We start from the raw sequence: 20,729 nt of genomic DNA, 5'->3' as shown, positions 1-20,729 counted from the left end.
TTTTCAGCATTGCACCCTCTAAATTTCTTTCGCACCCCCTCTTCACCCCTAGATGATTAATCCTGGTGCCGCCGCGGGTTGTGAGTTATATACAACACAAAGCAGGAGTTTTACAGAATGTTACTTCCTTGAGAGATGCAAGACAGCTCAGGTTCTTGGAGAAAAGTGCATCGCTTGGAGGTCATGAGAGACTGATTTACGTCCAGAAGAAGGTAAGGGGTGTCATACTGAAGTCACACCATTGATGACCCATGCAATTTTTTAGATATTAAGAACGCTGGGAGGAAGCGGTTTGTGTTCTGTTTATCCTACATGGATGAAAAACAAGGTGATTAAGCTGCTAGATGCCATTGTGTAAGCTTCTTTAATCACATGCATCTATTCACAGTCCATCACGATTTCCTTGCCAGTAGCAATAATGAAACGTGCAGATGCTTGAATATATGTAAGTGTTGTTGACTAGCATACTTGTGATAATTGAAATTGGATTGCTAAATCTGGTGAATTATTATATTGGTAAACTTAATGCAGAGGATGACGTCACGTTTTCTTTGCATTGACGAACACTAACCACGCGTTCTCCTCTCGCGATGATCGCTTCTAGCCTTTGAGTACATTAGAAGAAGATACTAGCTCATCAAAAAGTAGAAAGATATGAATAGCTATTGATAAAATTGACAAACTTGAGTATACACAGTTTTCTTATTAAACATCGCAGTGATTACCTGGACAAGTTAAGCCAAAAGAGTGTTATATATTTTATGTTCCTGAGTAATCACTTCGGGATCAAAGAACTATATATTTCGTTCATACTGTTCAGTATATCTTGTAATGTAACAATATTCTCTTTTCTCATTGTAACAAACAATTATAAAAGTTCAGAGAAACACAAAATAGAGTATGAAGACCACTGGGAATGGTCAGGTTAATATTTTGGATTGTTTGGATACAGTTTTATCATTGAATAAACGTTGTTAATTCACATAGTGGTTACATTTCACCATATATAACTCTTCATGACTCCAGTGTAATGTGACCTATGTGTACTAATCATGAATTTTTCTTCCAGGTGGGGAGATTCTTGCATGCATGCTGGTGTGGGTGTTATTGAGAGTTTTAATTTTCTTTACCTTTAATTTTTTTGCAAGGAGTTAGTACTGTGTAACTCCAAACTGCGCTGCTGGCGTACCGTGATAGATGGGGTAAACGTAGTTTTCCTTCTGTGCATGAGAAACTTTTGGGCTTCCACGTTGCCAATTTGATAGGATTTTCCGATTGTTTTGTCATTTTATTATGTTATAATTTCATATGTATTTAAAAATAGAGAACTGAAAGGATGGGTTAATTGCTGCCACGTAGTACTGGGTTCATTTGAAACCAAGCATCCCAAAGTGCATAATTTGTGTGGTTTTGTTTGAAACCAGCTGTCCTCCAAATATCAAATCACTGATACTGGGTGGTACTTTTCTGGAGAATGGCCATCTAGAAGGATACACAATAAAGCCGCATGATGCTTTTACAGTGTCTAAATATCACATGGTGTGTCTACCTTGTCGAAGGCATTTTGCCAATGAGGGAGGTTGGTGAACAAATGATCCTAACAGGTACCGTATTTCACTGTGTAATTGTTGAACCTTGTTTTTTTTTTCAGTCAAAAAATTGTTTTTTAACCTTTCATCGCATAATTGTCGCATCGGAATGTCAGACAACCATTGACATTGGTACAGAATCTTCGGACACAGAAGGTTAAATTTTGTTAAGTCTGTACTTTGTAATACTATAGTAAATTTTCTCAAGTGTAATACTTCGATTATAATACACAAATTAATAACGTGTAATACTTCGATTATAATACACATATTAATAAAAACTAATGTATTAACTATTTTCTTTTCAGACTGGGAAAATGTGTCTATTTGGAATATTCAATTTTAACATATTTTCACTAGTATTCCCTGCATCCTAATCTTGCATCCAAGACCATTTACCTAGGAATAAATGATTTTAAGTACATATTCAATAATGTAATGCACCCAGGAACATGAAATGACTTTCATTCGGTTGAGAAAGGACCATTCTTTGAAAATAAGGCTAAATTTTGAATCCCCTTCCCAAAATAGCGGTGGAAGAGGTAAACTCCCCATTTTTATGATTTTTTTCATTGAAAGTTGGGGGCCGCGGCCCACCCAACCCTTCTTATTGGCTTTGGCATTTTGATTTCTGCACGGTTGCATGCCCTGATGTTTTAGCTGCAAAACAAAAGTTACTCAAAGCAGATTGGTCAAATAGTCTACAAGTTATAACATTTTTGTCAAATAAGTAAAATTCATGCCAACTTCCATATGTAACTTTGGATTCGGGGGGGGGGGGGGGTGCATCCACATGACGTGCCAAAGCTTTGTTTAACCCACTGTAAGTGTTTCCGACCAAACAGAAAAGTATCAAGTTAATAAAAGAACAGGAATTTTGTAATCAGCTGCATGGTCGATTTTTCAGCCAAATTACGAGTAGCACCTTATATTCGATGGTCGAACAATCGACCAAAATGCAAGTAAAGGTTAATACATTCAACTATTCATGTCCTGGCAAAAAGCCACATTAAATAATAGGACACCGAGCTCGATCTTACGTGAGCTCTAACTTCCGTTTTCTGCCCTATACATTTCCCCAACTAAGGCAATGGCAGGATGCCTTCTCCCTCCCCTTTTTTCTCTTCCTTGTTTTTTCAGCAGTTTTATTCACCAGCAACCTTGAACTTTTGACAGATAAGTTTTCACGCAAGAGGAGCGAGAAATGAGGTATGGCTGATTGGAAGGAAGGAGTTCACAAGTTGTATTCATCACACCTTCCTTAACCAAGAGCAACAAAAAGGGGGGATTTCTTACATCCTCTGTCAGGTAGAAATTAGGTGTGACCAAATCCAGATTTTTTACTAGTAAAACTGGAGAGTCCAGATTTTGGAGGAATGCGTATTTCAGATAAAATCCAGATTTTGGAAAAAAAAAATGGATTTCAAGTGAAAGTCTCCTGAATCTGTTTGCAGCCAAGTCCACTTCCATGCTGGAAAAAGAGTAACAGTTAGGTAACTGAAAAGCAATGAGATTTAGTGTTGTAACAACAGCATTGTGAACCTTCAGCTGTTCTTTGTTTTGGCTAAACATGTCCACATTGCTCGATGTTGTTTTTACATTCCTTATCACCGATAGCTGTTGCATAAGAGTGGAATTTTCAATGATTGGACAAATTCATGCTCAATGAACACTCAACAGCTGATGCCAAAACATTATCATCACTTGCACTTGCTTCTTGCCCCAGAGCTCGAACAATGGAATTGTATACAACACAAAGTGTCATATTTCCTTCTGCTTTGGACTGAACTGTTCCTGCTCTCATATGTCATACATAAAAACACTCAGATTACACATGACTGTTGTGGAACTGATACTGTACTAACTTTTTGTTAAGCTATACAAAAAAGAAAACACATAGAGTACTGATAAACGTAATGAAATCAGCTCATTGAAGAAGGGCAATCTACTGTATTGCTAAGCACAGGTGGCTTCTACATAATTTTGTTAATAAAATATTAAAACAGGAAAGGTGGAACAGTTTTACATGTCATAAATGCCATAAAATACGCTAGTGAAAACTTGTAGAGGTTAAAAGGGGGGAAAAATGGTTTAATCAGGAAAGCGATTTATCTAAAGGCATGATTAGTTATAACTTTGTACGATTATAGTAAGATTCGAGCAAGTGTTCTCGGGTTACCAGACAGGTTAAGTCTATGTTGGCTTCCAATGTTTCAAGGAGACCAGTGTGGGGTTAAATATATGACAATTATGGTGCGGAATTTGGATTCTGTCTTCTCATTGGCTCTCTCTGGTTTCTGGTGTTCTCAATGGCTGGTGTCATGATTTACGGAGGAATTGGTTCAAGGCGTGACTGTGCTGGAGTCCCACGTCCCTGTTTAGATTGGTGCTTTCCCATGATATGGCTATGGCTTCTTTTACTCGTTGGTCCCAGTAATTCCCTGATGACAAGAGCAATGTATGCCCTCGAAACGTTGGAGGTCAACATAGATTTAACCTGGCTGCTAACGAGAGAACACTTGTTCTAATCACGTCACCAGGAAAGCTACAATTCCTATTATAGTAAGATTGTTTGTTATTGTCTTATTCCATAAATTTGTACATTTATTTTCCTCCTAAATGTGTTTAATTCTTGCTTATAGCTATGTATCTAATTTTTGTTTCAAGTTCGCTTTATAGCGGGAACTGCGCCTTTAAATTTAAATAAATGAAAATCATATTTTTTCCACAGAGAATTGAACTTACGACCCCATAATTATAAAGGTGGCAGCATTAACGTTTTGAGTCCCAAGGCCTTTTCACATGTAAGACTCTCGGTCCCAAGCCGATTTAGAGCAAAATGCAGAGTTTCAATTAAATGAGTGTAGATCGGAGACTAATTGCCCTAGAGAGATGAGTGGTATACCGTTGTATTCGGAATGAACCAGAGATTTAGACTATATGAAATTATGCAAATTCGGCGTATATGTGGCTGGGAGGAGGGGGCTAACTCTCAAAATTTCGGGAAAAAAAATTTGGTTCCCCCACCCTCCCCTCTAGATAAAAGTACATGACAGTGTTGACATGCACATGGAAATGATCGCTGACATGTAAGGAACACAAAAATATTTGCATTATTATCATATGACCAATGTAACTTGAGTTGTACCCCCAAAAGGAATGGTCGGCATGCCACTGATTCAAGCTTCAAAATGCAGCAGTACCTTGAAATGACTTTAGCTCAGAGACTATTTGCCCTGGAGATATGAACGATATATCGTTGTACGCAGAATGAATCACAGATTCAGACGATATATAATTTATGCACATTCGGCGTATATATGGAGGGGGAAAGGTGGGAAATCCCCTCAAAAATACTTTTCTTAAAAAAAATGGTGTTTCCCCCGCCCCCCTGAAAAAAAATGTCCAAATGCACAAAATGCAAAATTTATGCAAATTTGGCATATATATGGAGGGGGAACAGAGAAAACCCCCAAAAATTATTTTAAAAAATTGTTACTTCACCCAAAAAATATCCTCGCACTTGGGCACAAAACGACACCTACGCACAACATTCACGGACGAAAAGCTAGAACGCAGTGAAAAATGAGCGCCGATTCTTGCAGCTGCTTGAAATTCTATTTTTAGACAATGCAGGGTAACCCCTGTTGCAACTTGTGGACACTTGTGCTAAAAAAACAAAGGTTTCCTTCAGCGTGCTTCGAAATTCCATTCTCACAACGCACATTCAACAACCAGTCTTTCCCTCCCCCCCCCCCCAACCCCTGCTTGCACCCTCACGGAAAACTTTCATTTTGACATTGGATACTGATAAACAAGCTTCCTTCGAATGCAGTTAACAGGAGGAAGTGAAAAGCATTGCTTTAGAACAACAAAGCTGGTCTTCCTTTGTCGGCAAAAATTTGACCTTGAAAAGAGACGCAAAAGAGTAGTCCCTTTTCCCGCCTTTTCCCCTCCATTTTCATGAAGACAAAAAAAAATGCAAAAAAACATTTATGTTAAATACATGTGTTAGGAATAATATATATAAAAAAAATCAAAAGGTTAACCACTCCAGCAATGGGGGAGCATGACTTGCTTGAATGTGATTCAACCAATTTTCATTTCACTGGGACATTTGTTAGTAGCAGTTTTGGTGTTCCAGCCCCCTCCCACCTCTCCTGCATGCAGGTAAAATTGGGACTCTTAGTAATAGGCAAGAAAAATGAATGAAATGAAATTATGAGTTTTAAACTAACCCCCTCCCAAAAAAAACCTTCCCTCTAGTTTCTCAGCACTTCATTTTTTTACTATTTTTACTAGTGTTGTCACTACATATATCAGAGAAGTAAACTCTCCATTTTTTCCAGATTAATACACGATCTAAATAAAATCCCTTGAAGCAATATATCTTCAGGACAAATGCTGTAAACCAGTTGCTGAAATAAAAGTAAATTTACAATTTCAGATTAACTTTCTTTTTGTCTACACTTGTTCAAGATGGACTTCATGTTTAATTGACATATTCTGTGAACCTTAATGACTCACAGTCAGGGGCGGCTCAAGAGAACATTTTCACTCAAGTGAGGTGGATTTTTGGTGGCCCCCCCAACTTTCTACCTCACATTGTATTGAGTGTCTAGCCCCCCCCCCCCCCTCCACCTCACAAGAGCTTGCATAATTGCCAGACAAAGAGAGATGATGTGCCGAACTATTCAAAATATTGCTCATAAGCGCAGGAGACAATTGGCAACTCTCTCTTTACTTAAATTGCCCTAAAAACGTGGCAGCTTAGAAAGATAATGGTTAGTGCTTGTGCAGACAAAAAGAAATATGAAATCTAGATTGCCTCCGAAATCCAGATTTCCGCTAAAATTCAGATTTTATCTGAAATCCGGATAATCAAGTTTCCGAATCCAGATTCTGGATATTTTTGGCAATTCCTAGTACAAATCGGTCAAGCCTTCTGCCTTATGATCAGAGAACAAGCACACTGTTGCCAAACAATGCTGATTTCCTTGCGATTTAAAACAATCGAAGAATGTAACTGAGGTATCTTTGTTCGCCCTTCCCCCTCCACAAAAATGCTCACGAAAATTGACAACAGGGCTTGATCACTATTCACTTCTTTACTCACTCTTTTACAGAATCCTTCCAACTGACAAGGGAGGAGGAGGGCGAAACTTGTTTCTGAAAAGTCCTGCTTTCTTCCTGTAGGCGGTGTTCTTGGCTATGAAAAAAGAAGTACTTATGAAGAGTTTGAAAATCTCAGTTATCCGTTATTGGATACGAACTACAGTCTTCATTTTCAGGAATGAAGCTGAAAGTGCACACGCATGTGGAATTACTTATGCACATGAGCAATATGTCACTCACTCAGAAAAAGGCAACATATGAAATTCATGTTACAACAATAGTTTGAGGAGTGACCTTGAAGATGGTAAAGGCAAAGTTTCCTGTGCATGTAGCACCATGCCATAAAGGAACATTTAGGGGATGTAGGGTACAGCCCCACACATTCTCGATCTCAGCCATTTTGGATGTGATCAGCACAAGGTTCCAGTCACCTTTACCCTCCAGGGTTGCCCCCAGGTGCCCTTTTATTTGAGGCTGGGGGAGCCCTGAAACTGTTTTATGCAGGTTCAACACCAGAAACATTCCGACCTTAGATCACTCACCTCAGGAATTGAACCCAGGTCTCACGTGTGGCAGTCAGATGCCCTACCAACTAGACCACTGCAGCTCCTTGAAGATGGAACACATTTATTATGTATGATGGAGAGATAGGTGTGTGGGAATATTTTCTGGAAGCAAATCACATGCCTATTTGGACTAAAAAAAAGTGAATGTTTATTTGGTTTTTCTTATTTGCCAGGCAAGGAGATCAAATTGGTAAACCAGAGGGGGGAGCATTTGCACCTTCTCCAGCCCCGTGATACCAGGGTCACTATGAAAGTTTTGAGACAGGCAACTGTGTTATGGTTCATTGTTTCGCTTCCAAGAAATATGGTCAGCAGCGACATCTTTGCTGATTCACACATGCAAGTTTCAACCTACTCGGCTTATCAGTGCTAATCGGAGGGTTTCGTCTCCATCCGTCTGTGTGCCATCATGTCGTCTGCAGTATGGTGCTGGGAAGAGAGCACTTTTGTGCAATGATTTTCTATGATTTTGAAAGTGGGTTAAACAAGTCCCAGAGCCTTGAGCGATTACAACAACAGGCTTCCGGGAACCTTGCTCCTTCCCATGCAACAATTTTTTGGTGGTTTAGAGAATTTAAAAGAGGTCGAAACTCGTTTGAAGACTAGGAGAGGAGTGGGCATCCGGCGACGGCAGTGACTGTGGAAAAAATTATTCACAAAAAGAATCGAGTGGTATTTAAGGACATTGAAAAGGCACTACAGATTGGATCGTCAGCAGTGTCCAAGATCCTGCACGATTACTTACGAGTCAGGAAAGTTGCATCCCAATGGGTGCCTCACACGTTGACAGATGAGAAAAAGCATGTTCATGTGGAATGGTGCGAAGAAATTTTGACCGGATTCAACGGAGGCAACTCTAGAGGCATTTCTGACATCATTACTGGTGATGAAACATTCCACCGAGAAAAGTGAAAGGGTCCCAAAGTGTCAAAAGAAAATGTTGGCAACTTTCTTCTCCAAAAGCGGTGATGTCACATCTATTCCTTTGGAGAATTAAAAGACTGTTACTGCTCAGTGGTACAGAACAGTCTGCTTACCAAAAATTTTCGAGAAGCTTCAAGAACGGTGATCAAGGAGGAATGCGAGGGATCCTCTTGTACCATGACAATGCTTCTGCCCACAGAGCCATTATCACAATTGAGTTCCTGGAGTCAACAAAGGTAAAACTCATGACTCATCCACTTTTCAGTCCTGACCTGGCCCCATTTCATTATTTCCTGTTCCCTACAGTAAAAAATCACATGGAATGAAGAAAGTTCTCTAGCCTTGAAGAAGCTATTCACGCCTATGAATTTGAACTTACAGCATTCGATAAAAATGAGTGGAAAAACTGTTTTAAAAAATAGTTCACAAGAATGCAAAAGTGCATAGAATGTTGTGACGACTTTGAGAAAATACAGCAATGAAAATTAATTTATCTTTCTTAATTAACACATATAGTTGATAGATAAAAAAAGCAAAATTTCGATACAAAAACTGAATCAATTTTGGGTTCAAAAGCGGTAAATAAAATAAAATTTTGCTGTTATAGTGGTGAAAAAGCGGTATATAAAATTACATTTTGGTTTTAAAAATGTGAATATAATCCCAAATTTGATTTAAAAAACTGCACTTACTACACAAAAATAAACCTATCCCTTCTAATAGCACATTTATGTCGTTACCAGAATATTACGTTTATTCCTATATAAAGGGCTCCATTTTTGCTTCTCAATTATTTACAGCAGAATTAATCAAATTTCCGTGAATTGCATAACTCACAGGATAATTATGACTTCAGAAAGTGTCGTGTCAGTAAATAAACTCTAAATTTAGTGTTTAAGTGTCTTTTTCGCATTTTGAAGTTCATTTCGCATAATTTCGTGACAAAAGAAGGTAGGAAAATGCACATCACACCTTTCAGAAACATGAAAAATTAACATTATGTTATTTCACATTTCGTATTTTCGTCAGAAAATAAATATGCATGCTTCTAATTATTATATATCTCAAAACTTTCATAGTGACCCTAGTAGAATCACTGGTCTTGTAATAACTATAAAGTGCAGTCTGTTTAATCTGATTTTCTTCCTCATGTGGGCACATGGTCAGATTAACCCCTTAACCGCTGAGATGTGACATGTGTCACTTCTTTTCTTCCACTTTTGTAACACACTAGACTATGGTAATATTCGGAGATTGCTACATAATGTTTTGAGTGGTACATGAACTTTGAGGCATCCTATTAGTAACATTTAATTTGATTCTGGCTATATTTGGGGGAAGTGCTCTTACATTAGGAATTATTTTTTCCAATTTTTTTCAACTTCAATCTTTTTCTTCTACTTGAAAATTAGATTTCTTTGACCATAGGCTTATAGCTTAGTCTGTACTGTAGAAAGCGAGATAATCTAATTTTAACTCTTGCATTCATAGTTTCAGATATATATATATAAAAAAAAAGACTTGGAATTTTGAATTTACTGCCAAAAATAAGCATGGCTTTTACAATAGAGTATTTGTTTCTCCAAAAGCGTCATCAGCAAGTACGTAATTCTTGCCATGAGAAAAGAACACATATCAGGCAATAATGAGGGTACTGTTTTGAACCTTCTGGTTCTTGCATTGCCTACGTGGGGGACCAGTATAGTTCAAATTTCATTAAAAAAAAAAGGAAAAGAAAATATTTTAACTTCTTCTATTTGGTAAATGAAAATTTTCTTTTCTTTCTAGGCTTGTAGCCTAGCCTGTACTGTAAAAAAAATCTAGCTGTAATCTGCATCTCTAACATTCAAAGTTATTGGGATAACATTTCTTTATTGGAAACTTTGCTCAATTTTACATTTCTTGTTGAGCATGCTCAGCATTCAGGGATAAAAGAAAACTGCTCCGCCTCCTTTCCACTGACATTGTTTAAAACTACCAATAAGCCTTTAGTGAATGTAGTGTGGGCAAGTAAACAAAAAAAGCCCCTCTCTACAAAAGCTCCTTTTTCCATTGCTGTGCGATAATTGCATGACTCGGGCTTTTTTAATGCAGATGTCTGCATAGGAAATACTGCTCTCCTGTACTGTGGCATTGACATGAGAAAATGTAAAGCACTGCTCACGTTTTTCCTCTGTACACTCTTGATAAAAGAGGAACACTGTAGTCCAACTTCTCTGTCTTCAATAACCACCAACTACGTAATCTTTAAAATGCCACTGTTCTATCTAGTGGCTGCAAAGCTGTCTCTTGCCAATACTAACAGCAATGACTCATCCAACGTAAAGAAGTAAAACCACATTGTTTTGAATCGGTGGTTTTGTAAAGATGTTTTGCTTTGATGAAATACAAGCACACTTCTTATTTTGTATGACACAAGAATAAACATCTTGAATTCTGAGAGCAGTGCAGGATGGAAATGGCCATAAAATTTGATATAACATTATCAAACCATTCACATGCTACAAATAAATCACACAATGTTCAATGTAGGAATGGACACTGAGATCGATGAAAAGACTGCTTCCAGGTAGCAATCATCCACCCCTTACCCCATCAGCACCTCAGTACCAAAGGATGGGAGAGGGCCTACATATCAGCCGTGAGTGCAATCGCACCCCCTTGGGCTAAACATGGCCACCCAGTTTTATAACATTCCCCATCCTCACCTTCCCCTCCCCCCCCCCACACTGCACTTCCTCCAACATCTCACACACACCACTCACAGTTCATGACGAGCCTGGCTAGAGAACCAGATTATTATGTACAATCTACAACTTCATTTCTGGTCCTGGCAACCTTTCAGGTCACATTATTGGTTCCGTCACCTCGCTTGCTTCATTTCGACACCTGAAGATGTGTACATGCACGAGTATGTATACATGAATTTATTTTTTCACTGCAACCACCAACATTTGAAACCACGGGCCTCTACTGCCTAATCAACACTTATAAATATTTTAAACTGAATTTGTATTGACTCAGCTCTAAGGATGATAATATAAAAGAGAAGGGCAGCATGCAGTGAACTTACCAGCAGATCTGACTGTGGAATTGATAACAACAATTTGACAAATGTGTTAAGGGCATTATCCAAGGCTTCATCTCCATACAGTCGAAACACACCAAAATTAACATAACTCCCACACAAAGCAGCCTTCAACATTGAAAAGCATATGGATATTCCTTTCAATTTCATTGGATACATTTGATCCTTTGGCACCTCTACATTCAAAATATGACTTCCTGAAAATATAATTAATCACCCTGTAAATGTTAACAATAAATACACTTGCACATACACATATAAATACAATGTAAGGGGGGACAATTTCAATTAAATACAAGCATACACAATACAGCAGGCTTGAGCAACTCTCAAGACCAGTATGCAGCAGAAGCTGCTTACATTGAAAGGTAAAATATACTGTAGGACAAGGTGGATAAAAATCATGATTTTTTCTTATTTCTTAAAAAAAACATACTTAAAATTGCTTGCATGGTTTTTGGCACCATGCATAGTTTTATTAAAGCAAATAAAAAATTACATGTAATTTTTCTGTTTCTGATACTGTATATATGAACCTACTATGGAAATGTTTGTTGAGTGTGGTAATGAAACATAATAATTTCAGTAACTTTTCTTCAAGTGAAAATAAAACATTCTGGATGTAAACAGTCAAACCCCGATTTTACGTTTTTTAGGGGCTCATAAATAAAAAACATAAAATCCGGGAAACGTAAAAAGTGGGAAAGCATAAGGGAGGGGTGAAACTCAAGTGTCAGTAAGAAAGAACTACACAATCAAATTTTTAGGGGGTATATTGTGTCAAAAATTATTTAACAACGGGAAATAAGTATGATAATGAATGTCTAAGGACAAAAGCAAGACGTGCTGTGAAAGTCAATAACGGAATAACGGGATCCGCATCTGACTACCATGCTAAAGGTCCCGTGTTCGATCCCCCGCTGGTTCAAATCCAGGAAACTTTTCTAACGTAGGAAGCAGCCCCGGCGCACACACAGTGTCGAATAACATGGGTACCTGGGGGAAACCCTGGGGGGTAAAGGCAGTCAGGGATGTGATGCTGACCACATCACCCCCACTCACGACCGGATCAAGAAAGGTGGGGCGTTACCCCCACACCCCCTATACGCCTTCATGGCGTGGTGCTAAGCACAGGGGAACACTTTACCTTTTTTTCTTTTACTTTCGAAGGTAGGAACAGTGGTTGACTGCTTCTAACTGCCGCCTATTAGGTTCAGCTTATGCATCTGATCCTGTGAGATCTCTATTTACTCTGTAAATTGGTAATTAGTTTTAGAAGTCCCGGGTAATTGGAAGGGGGGGGGGGTGATCATTTATAGCTAGATGCCAAGAATCTTTATATACTGTAATCAAAGTGTCCTGAAGACGTGCAGAATGATTCAGATTCCACTTTGAGCTGCATATGTATCCAGTCCCGATTAGCCAGCCCAACAGCATGAAGTGAACAAAACAAGCTTTGTCAAACTTACGCATCTTTAGACGTCACAAGAAATTATCAGTGACACACGTGTGATTTTCGAAAGGGGGATGGGGTTACGTATACATTTAATAGTAGTCAGCCCTCACTTTGCCATCTTTTCCTGCCTTTGACAGTTCTTTTTTTTTTTAGAAATACTGGCTTATGACCCCCATCACCCACCTTTGGGCACGCCACTTATTGTTATTTACATCCATGTTAATTGACGATTTATTATTGGATTAGGAAGTCTTGCAGAGGGCAAACACCCCTTCCACCAATAGTTTGCACGTAGTTTGCTCTAACTCCTCACTTTGTGTCATACTCGTGTTTCCTAATTGTCAAAACAAAACAACCTTCGGAGGGGAGATTCAAAACAATGCAGTTTTCTTCCCTTCAGAATGGATGAGTCATATCTGTGACGAAACATTTGGCGCCGGTTTCTCGCAGACACCCCTCCCACAGGTTTCTATTCGAAGGGACGGGAAGGGGGAGACCTCACAAATAGGTGGTGGGCATGCTAATTCTCAGCCAAGTTGCAGAAAGAAAGAAGGAAGGAGGGGGGGAGGGCAGAAGGATCACTGCTTGAAGCTCTCCCATGTTGTCATGTCAAAGCTTCAGATATATGAGCAAGATTTCTGGTTCAAAGATGGCAACATGTCAACTGAAGACTTGCCAAGGCCTGGCTGTCCTTCGACAGGCAGAAATGAAGAAAACATTGGAAAAGTTTGAGATGCCATTAATGAAGATCGTCGAAAGACCATCGAGCAAATTTCTGAAGAAGTGGAGTTGTCCTGGAGTACCTGCCAGTGCATTTTAACTGACGATTTGAAGATGAGACGGGTGTCTGCTAATGTGGTTACTGCACATTGACAACGCCCAAGCCCACACGGCCATGTCAGTGTGACAGTTCTTGGCAAAGAACAATATGGTGCTTGTGCCCCATCCCCCATACTCACCCGATTTAGCACCCTGTGACTTTTTTTTGTTCCCGCGGATGAAGAGGAATGTGAAAGGGAAGCAATTCCATGACGTCAATGAGGTCAAAGACATTACGGACAAAACCTTAAAGAGTATTGCAGCAGAGGAGTTTCGAAACTGTATTCAAAAGTGGGAAAAACATTGGGACAATTGCATTAAAGCACATGGGCAATACTTTGAAGGTGACTAGAGTAGACATGCTTACGTGAATGTACCTGCCCAACCCTGTGGCCGAGTGGTTAGCACATCGCGCTGCGACGCCAAGGGTCCCGGGTTCGAATCCCGGTCGGGCTTGGTTGTTGGTGAATGTCCATTCATCAATTTCATAATTTCATCACTCATCCCCATCTTCGCAAATTAGCCAAGAGGCACAAAACGCGAAGTAAAATAAACTAAATCAATCAAATCAATCAATCAAACATGAATGTACCTACAACATGTACATGTACGGTCAAAATAAAACAAGGTGGCAAACTTCCATTTTTTTGGGTACCTCCTCATATATTGCCAAATATTGTGACGATATATCCCTGACATGATATATATCGCTAAAATATCGTGACGATATATCACCAACACGATATATATCTCCAAAATATCGTGACAGTATATCATCTAGTTGATATTGCCTGGACAATACTTTTTTCAATTTCGAGATGATATATCGCCCAACACTACTAGTGATAATACCATAAGAGGCATGAGAAAGCAAACGCTCCCCTCCCTGCAAATGAGAAAAAGGTGAAGGTAAAGTTTTCCATGCACTTTGCACCATGCGCGTGCACGCACGCACGCACACACACACACACACACACACACACACACACACGGGGATGTGGGAGATGGTGTGATCAGCACTATGCTCCGGCCACCTTTACCCCACATATTCTTCTTTTTTTGGGCCAATTTGATCAGCACCATGCTAGGGCAGCCCCTTGCTCTTTTGGCCCAAATATGCATTTTAATGACATTTAGATGTGCATTAAATTTGGTTGCTCTTAGAAAATATTGCCGCAACACTTGTTTATTTGCTCATTTTTCCTGGCACCATCACTTTTTTAACATACGAGTCACACAATATGCATAGAGAAAACATTATCTGCCTCACGTAGAAGAATCATTTATCCCAACCTCACTCCTCCCTCCCCCACACAATTGATTTGACATGAATATTTCTCCGTCAATGAGTAAAATATTGCCCTATATGCCCATAGAAAGAAATGATCACTTTAGCTTGTGCGTTTTTCAGTTTCATTCTGATAACCAGATGATATAGCATTCGTGGAAAAACTTGGGGTAAAAAATAATTGAACTACATCCAATCATATTTCCTTAGAAATCAAAACGAATTTTCATTGAAGAAAAAGTGCAGTTGTTATCCGGTATGGCAAATCCTTATTTTCTTTCATTTTCAATGTTGCAAACAAGAAAGGAAAAGTTTTTACAAAACAAGTCCCCCTCTTTCTTTCGTTCCCGTCAACTAGGAATGATTCAGTAAATGTGTGGGCAAAGAAGCGAATGGTGATCGAGTCTCGTTGTCAATTTTCTACTTGCGTTTTTGTGGAGGGGAAGGGCGAACAAAGACACCTAAGTCACACACATTGTGTCCAAACTCTAGGCAAGGCAGCATTTAGAGAGAATCGGTTTGGCAACAGTGCGCTTGTTGTCTGTACCTGCGGCAGAAGGATCGGCACATTTCATCTTCAGAATGCAAGAAGTGATGTTTTCCCTTCCTGGCCCTCAAGGAAGGTATGACAAATGAAAGTTGTACCCTGCCTCTCCCCCCCCCACTTCCACTGACCATGCCTCTTCCCCCTCCTCTCGCATGAAAGCCTAACATCTGTAAGTTTAAGGTTGTGTCATGAATGAAACAGCTGCAAAAGCAAGAAATAGGAGGGAGAAGTCGTCTAGTCAACAGAACAGGTTTCTGCCAAATTTTAAGACATCACCCCAACTCGAAAAACGTATAAAGCGGGAAACTGAGTTAGAGAGAACGTAAAATCGAGGTGAACATCCTATTATTTAACATGGCCTTTCGCTGGGGCCTGACTGGATAAACGTATTAAGCGAGAAAACGTATAAAACGGGAACGTAATATCGGGGTTTCACTGTAATTGTAACTTAAAATATTTTTTAGTCTTTGTAGCTGAATTTTGGCAATTTTTGTAATGATAGTTTCCAAAATATCAGCTGTAAGGTATATTTAAAGTTTAATGATAATGACACTATTTACTGTGTACCAAGATTAGTATTTTGCGTATTATTCTGCACAAAATGTTTATTATATTTCCTTTCGTATGAGCTTCACCCCATCAGTACATATGTATCTTGTTTCCTTCTTCTTTCTTAGAGCCTAATAAACACCATTAAATGATTACGAGATTAATGTACTTTCAGGAAAAGTGATTCTGATATCTACAAAAGCCTTATGTACATTATTCTATAAATTATTTCTTTAAAGTGATTTAAATCAGTGATTTTTTTTAAAAAAATCACCCGATTTAAATCAATCCGTCTTGCTGTATGAGAAGCCTGTACACAGAACCACTATCTGTTTCTTCTGTCATGATTGCAATGCCACACTGCACAGTTACTCACAAATTAGATGACGAGATATTTCCCACCATATGAAAGCTACCAACAAACTCTTCTCCCTTTCTATCCCTCTTACAATGCTACAGAACCACTGGTCTCTCTGCAGTCCACATGTGCATACGAGTGTCCTCTTTCGCAAGTAAGGCAGGTTCACCAGGTTAAGGTCTGTGTTCGCTGCAACTATTGATACAAGCATATATGCATTAACTGAATGAGTTAATTCCTTTTTTGCATTTGGAATCATCATTCACTAGAGCAAGACACATATGTGATCCAACAGCACAACTTATTTCATTTTTTACCTCAGGATGAAGTCACAGTTGATTAACTTAAAATTTTTGGGTGCCAACCCTACCTTAAAGATTAAAAAGTCACACAATTGAGAAAGGTTAAGAGTTATTTACAAAAATTTTATTTTGTAAGTACTCAATACTAACTGTACCTGATCATGGGCAAAGGTACACTACATAATGAATTATGCAAATGAATAATGTACACTTCTGCTCATTCTTCTAACTCCTGGTCTTGTGTCAGTATGAAGTAGGTCCGCCATTCCTTGCTGTAACAGCTTCTTCTTTTCGAGGAAGACTTTCTTCTTTCGGAAAGTATGTAACTACAAAAGTTGATTCAAGTCCCATAATGATGGTGCCACACTGAAGAGATTAAAAGGCTTTGTGTTACCTTATTACCTTACGATTTGGCAAACTCTGTGTAGAAATTTAGGTGCGGCACCAGGACTCAAACCAGGGTCTCTTGCATACCATGCCATTGCTCTACCAACTGAGCTATCGAGCAAGCTATGGATTGCCTGATTTGTGGATTCTGTTCTTTTACTTGTGTGGAATTGTCTCCGACAGTGATATCCTATAATTATCTCTTGCCTTTGAAACACTGATTCCATGAAGAGTGTTTAATATCTCCCAGTGGGGAGCTGTACATTACCTTATTTGAAAGACACTGCACAGAAATGTAAGTGAAAAATTCAAGTCCTGTTCAAGCCTGCATTAGTTGCTTAAATTTCTATGCAAGGCTTTGTGCTGTTCTTTGGTTACAATGAAATAAGGAATCTTAGTACAGAAGGGTAATTTACAACATAAACAATGACAAGTGTAGTATTCAAGAGTGTGTTGTGCAACACGATTAGGTTTAGTGCACGTGCATTTCCATAGCCTTCTTTAAAAATAAAAATTGTATCTCATTTTCAGTTCTAATTTCCCGGATCTGCAAGCTTTTTCTTCTTGGCATGAAAAAAATGCCAATACCAGGAATTAAAGCATGGCATTGCCACGAAGTGTGCCACTTTATCTGAATGGAAATGTATCTTCAAATTGAGAGAACATAATATTTTTAATATATTTAATGAAATAAAAAATGTTTTGTGTTGATCTCTTCACATTTTTCTTCAGAATTCTTTATAATAAATTAAAAATGAAGTGTACTCCTAAAGGTCAAAGAATAACTTACCATAACTACATATAACTTTACTGGCCTCTCGAAACAGAAGTATGCCATTTGGTGAGGAAACATCAAACTGCAACCTCTGCGATCTATTCTGTACAAGTTCAGCAAAGAGCTTTAAAACTGGTGTTGTAACCTGAGGATCGTGATACCACAGTTCTACTGCATGAAGCAATATCGGAGTATAATTGGGGTATCTGAACTTATTAAGGAAAATATGGTCGTGAAAACTTTCACATTTTATGAAAAAATACAAAGTAGGGATGACACAGATTAATCAATTGGTACTCTATCAGTATTGGTCGATATAGGCATATCGTGTATTGGTTTATCGGTAAAATTACCAATTATTTTACCGATCCGCTATATCTATAAAATACATATATTATAATTTAGTGCAAAATTCTGCAATTTTGTTATAATTTTTATGGATAATCTTGCCCATTTTAAAAAAGTAAATGTCTAAATATGCAATTTATTTTGTACTGCAGCCACCTGAAAACAAACCTTTATGAAGGAGGTCTATTCAAGTTCTTCAAGGACCATTTGGAATTTTATATCGGATTGATAGAATATCGGTTATCACTATCGGTAAATTTTATATCGGTACTTTATCGGTATTGGCCAAAATGTCATATCAGCCCATCCCTAATACAAAGTTATGCCAGGAAGAGTAGTCGGCACAATGTGTATATATAAATATCTCCTATTTCTGAGATTCAATTATAAGTGCCTTTTTCATACCATATTTACAAATAACAACACAAAACAACAATGTTGGAACAAGTATAGAAACATGAAGTACAGAATGTCCAACATAAAACTAGCAACATTCACTGATTATTGAAGTTGAACAATAAATTATATAAACTATGAATTTGAACAAAACCAAACATAAAAGGAAGTAAGTGGCATGCCAATGCATCTACATACCTTTGGGTATCATTTAATGCCATTCAAAGTAACCTTATGTAAAACATTGATATTGACATCCTCAATGCTTGTGAATATAGGGATGGATGATATCGGAAATTTGATATTGTGATATATCGTCAAAAAAATATCATCACAGATGATATGATACGATATTTTTTCCGTATCATGATATCAGCGATATATCGTCTCCACAATATATATTGCCAAATTTCATGATGATATATATAGAGCTGACACGATATATATCACCAAAATATCATGACGATATATCACCAATCACCGACACACATTATATATATATATATATATATATATATATATATATATATATATATATATATATATATATATATATATATATATATATATATATATATATAAATATCAAAGAAGGTAAAAGGAAACACTCACCAGACAGTAGAAAAATTCAAAATTTTCGCTAACTTCGTAGCATCATCGGTGCGAGGAGAAAGAGATGAAACCGGAAGTTGGGGCCCTGCAGAGTTGCCAGGTCCCCATCGAAGAAGAACCGGTGTGTAGTACGAAAAAACACTGTTTTGTCACCAGGCTCGTCGTAAACTGTGAGTGTGTAGGATGAGTTGGGAGGGAGGGTGGGAGGGATGGGATGGCTTGGGAGGGATGGTGGGTGAGGGATGGGCATCATGACACCACTGTCAGTGTGGGAGCACCATGATAGTTTTTGTGCAAAAAGAAGTGGACTGGCCAAGTTCAAAAATGAGTATCCAAACCTGAAGCAAGTGGTGAGAAAATACTTGGGCATACCTATTGCATCAGTATTCAGTGAACGAGTGGTTATTGTTTCTGGGCAGTAAGAGAAGAAGTAGGTTACTTCCAGAAGTGCTTCAAAAACTCATGTTCCTGAAGTTGAATCTGCCAGGATTAAATTTCCAATATTAAGAACGGGAATTCATTTTGCATTTCAAAGAACTGCTTGTGTACTAATGTTAAATCTCAGAGAATATATACTCTATGTGATCAAAGTATCCGGGCACAACACGAAACCTGTGTTTATCATAGAGGGCGACACAGTACTGCCATCTACATCGTGGAACAAATGGTGAGCGATCTCAGTAGTCTCCAGACAGCGCTAGACAGCAGTATGGGATGGTCTGAGGAACTCACGGACTTCCAACATGGTCAGGTGGTTGGGTGCCATTTGTGTAACAAGTCTGTTAGATTTCCACCCTCCTAAACATCCCTAGGTCCACTGTTTCTGATGTTATAGTGAAGTGGAAATTTGAAGAGATGTGTACAACCCAAAAGCATGCAGGCCGACCTCCAGAGACCATCGAGTGTTGAAGAGGGTTGTACAGCGTAATCATTATCCACCATTGTACAGGAATTCCGAAGTGCATCAGGATCTACCCCAAGCACCATGACTGTTCAACGTGAAGTGCGGCAACTTGGTTTCCATGGCCGAGCAGCTGCCCATAAGCCAAACATCACACAGGCAAATGCCAAATGCCGCCTCACGTGGTGCAAGGAGTGTCAAAACTGGACCACAGAACAGTGGAAAACCATTGTGTGGAGTGATGAATCATGGTACACAATGTGGCGATCCGAGGGCAGGGTGTGGGTGTGGCGGGGTTACAATATGGTCATGTTTCTCCTGGAGGGGACTTGGCCCCCTTGTTGCTTTACGTGGCAATGTCACAGTACAAGCTTACGTTAACATTTTAACCGCTTTCAAGCTGCCTACCTTCGAAGACCAGTTCGGGGATGACCATTGTGTCTTTCAACACGACTGAGCACCCGTCCATACTGCAGAGCTTGTGGGGGGAGTGGTTTGATGACAACAACATTCCACTAATGGACTGGCCTGTGCAGGGTCCTGATTTGAATCCCATAGAACATCTCTGGGATAGTTTTTCTTGTATGTACGCATTGCTTGCATTATAGAATTATTTTCCTGTAGTTTACGGTTATTACAAGCATAAGAAAACAGTTTTTCTTTGTGACGTTTCAGGAGAACACACGCTCCTTTCATCAGACATTTATTT

General features: G+C 38.7%; 1 protein-coding gene across 4 annotated transcripts in view; it reads right to left on the bottom strand.

Annotated features, from left to right (window-relative positions):
• Window positions 1-20,729, bottom strand: part of Ranbp16 (Ran-binding protein 16) — a 176,387-nt gene that overhangs the window by 43,783 nt on the left and 111,875 nt on the right. For 2 of the 4 annotated variants that reach the window (XM_083142982.1, XM_083142983.1), the window contains exons 16-18: window positions 17,779-17,969; window positions 11,268-11,479; window positions 6,706-6,798 (exon numbers count right to left, since the gene is read on the bottom strand). In XM_083142982.1, coding sequence (XP_082999108.1) covers window positions 6,706-6,798; window positions 11,268-11,479; window positions 17,779-17,969 — 496 coding nt within the window. The remainder of the gene's footprint in view (window positions 1-6,705; window positions 6,799-11,267; window positions 11,480-17,778; window positions 17,970-20,729) is intronic. The other 2 variants (XM_083142984.1, XM_083142985.1) reach the window with 1 other exon arrangement.

Source organism: Lepisma saccharinum, chromosome 21, assembly GCF_977018435.1.
Source record: "Lepisma saccharinum chromosome 21, izLepSacc3.1, whole genome shotgun sequence".
NCBI lineage: Eukaryota > Metazoa > Arthropoda > Insecta > Zygentoma > Lepismatidae > Lepisma > Lepisma saccharinum.
The sequence above is the reverse complement of the archived record's forward strand: the minus strand, read 5'-3'. Positions and strand labels throughout refer to the sequence as shown.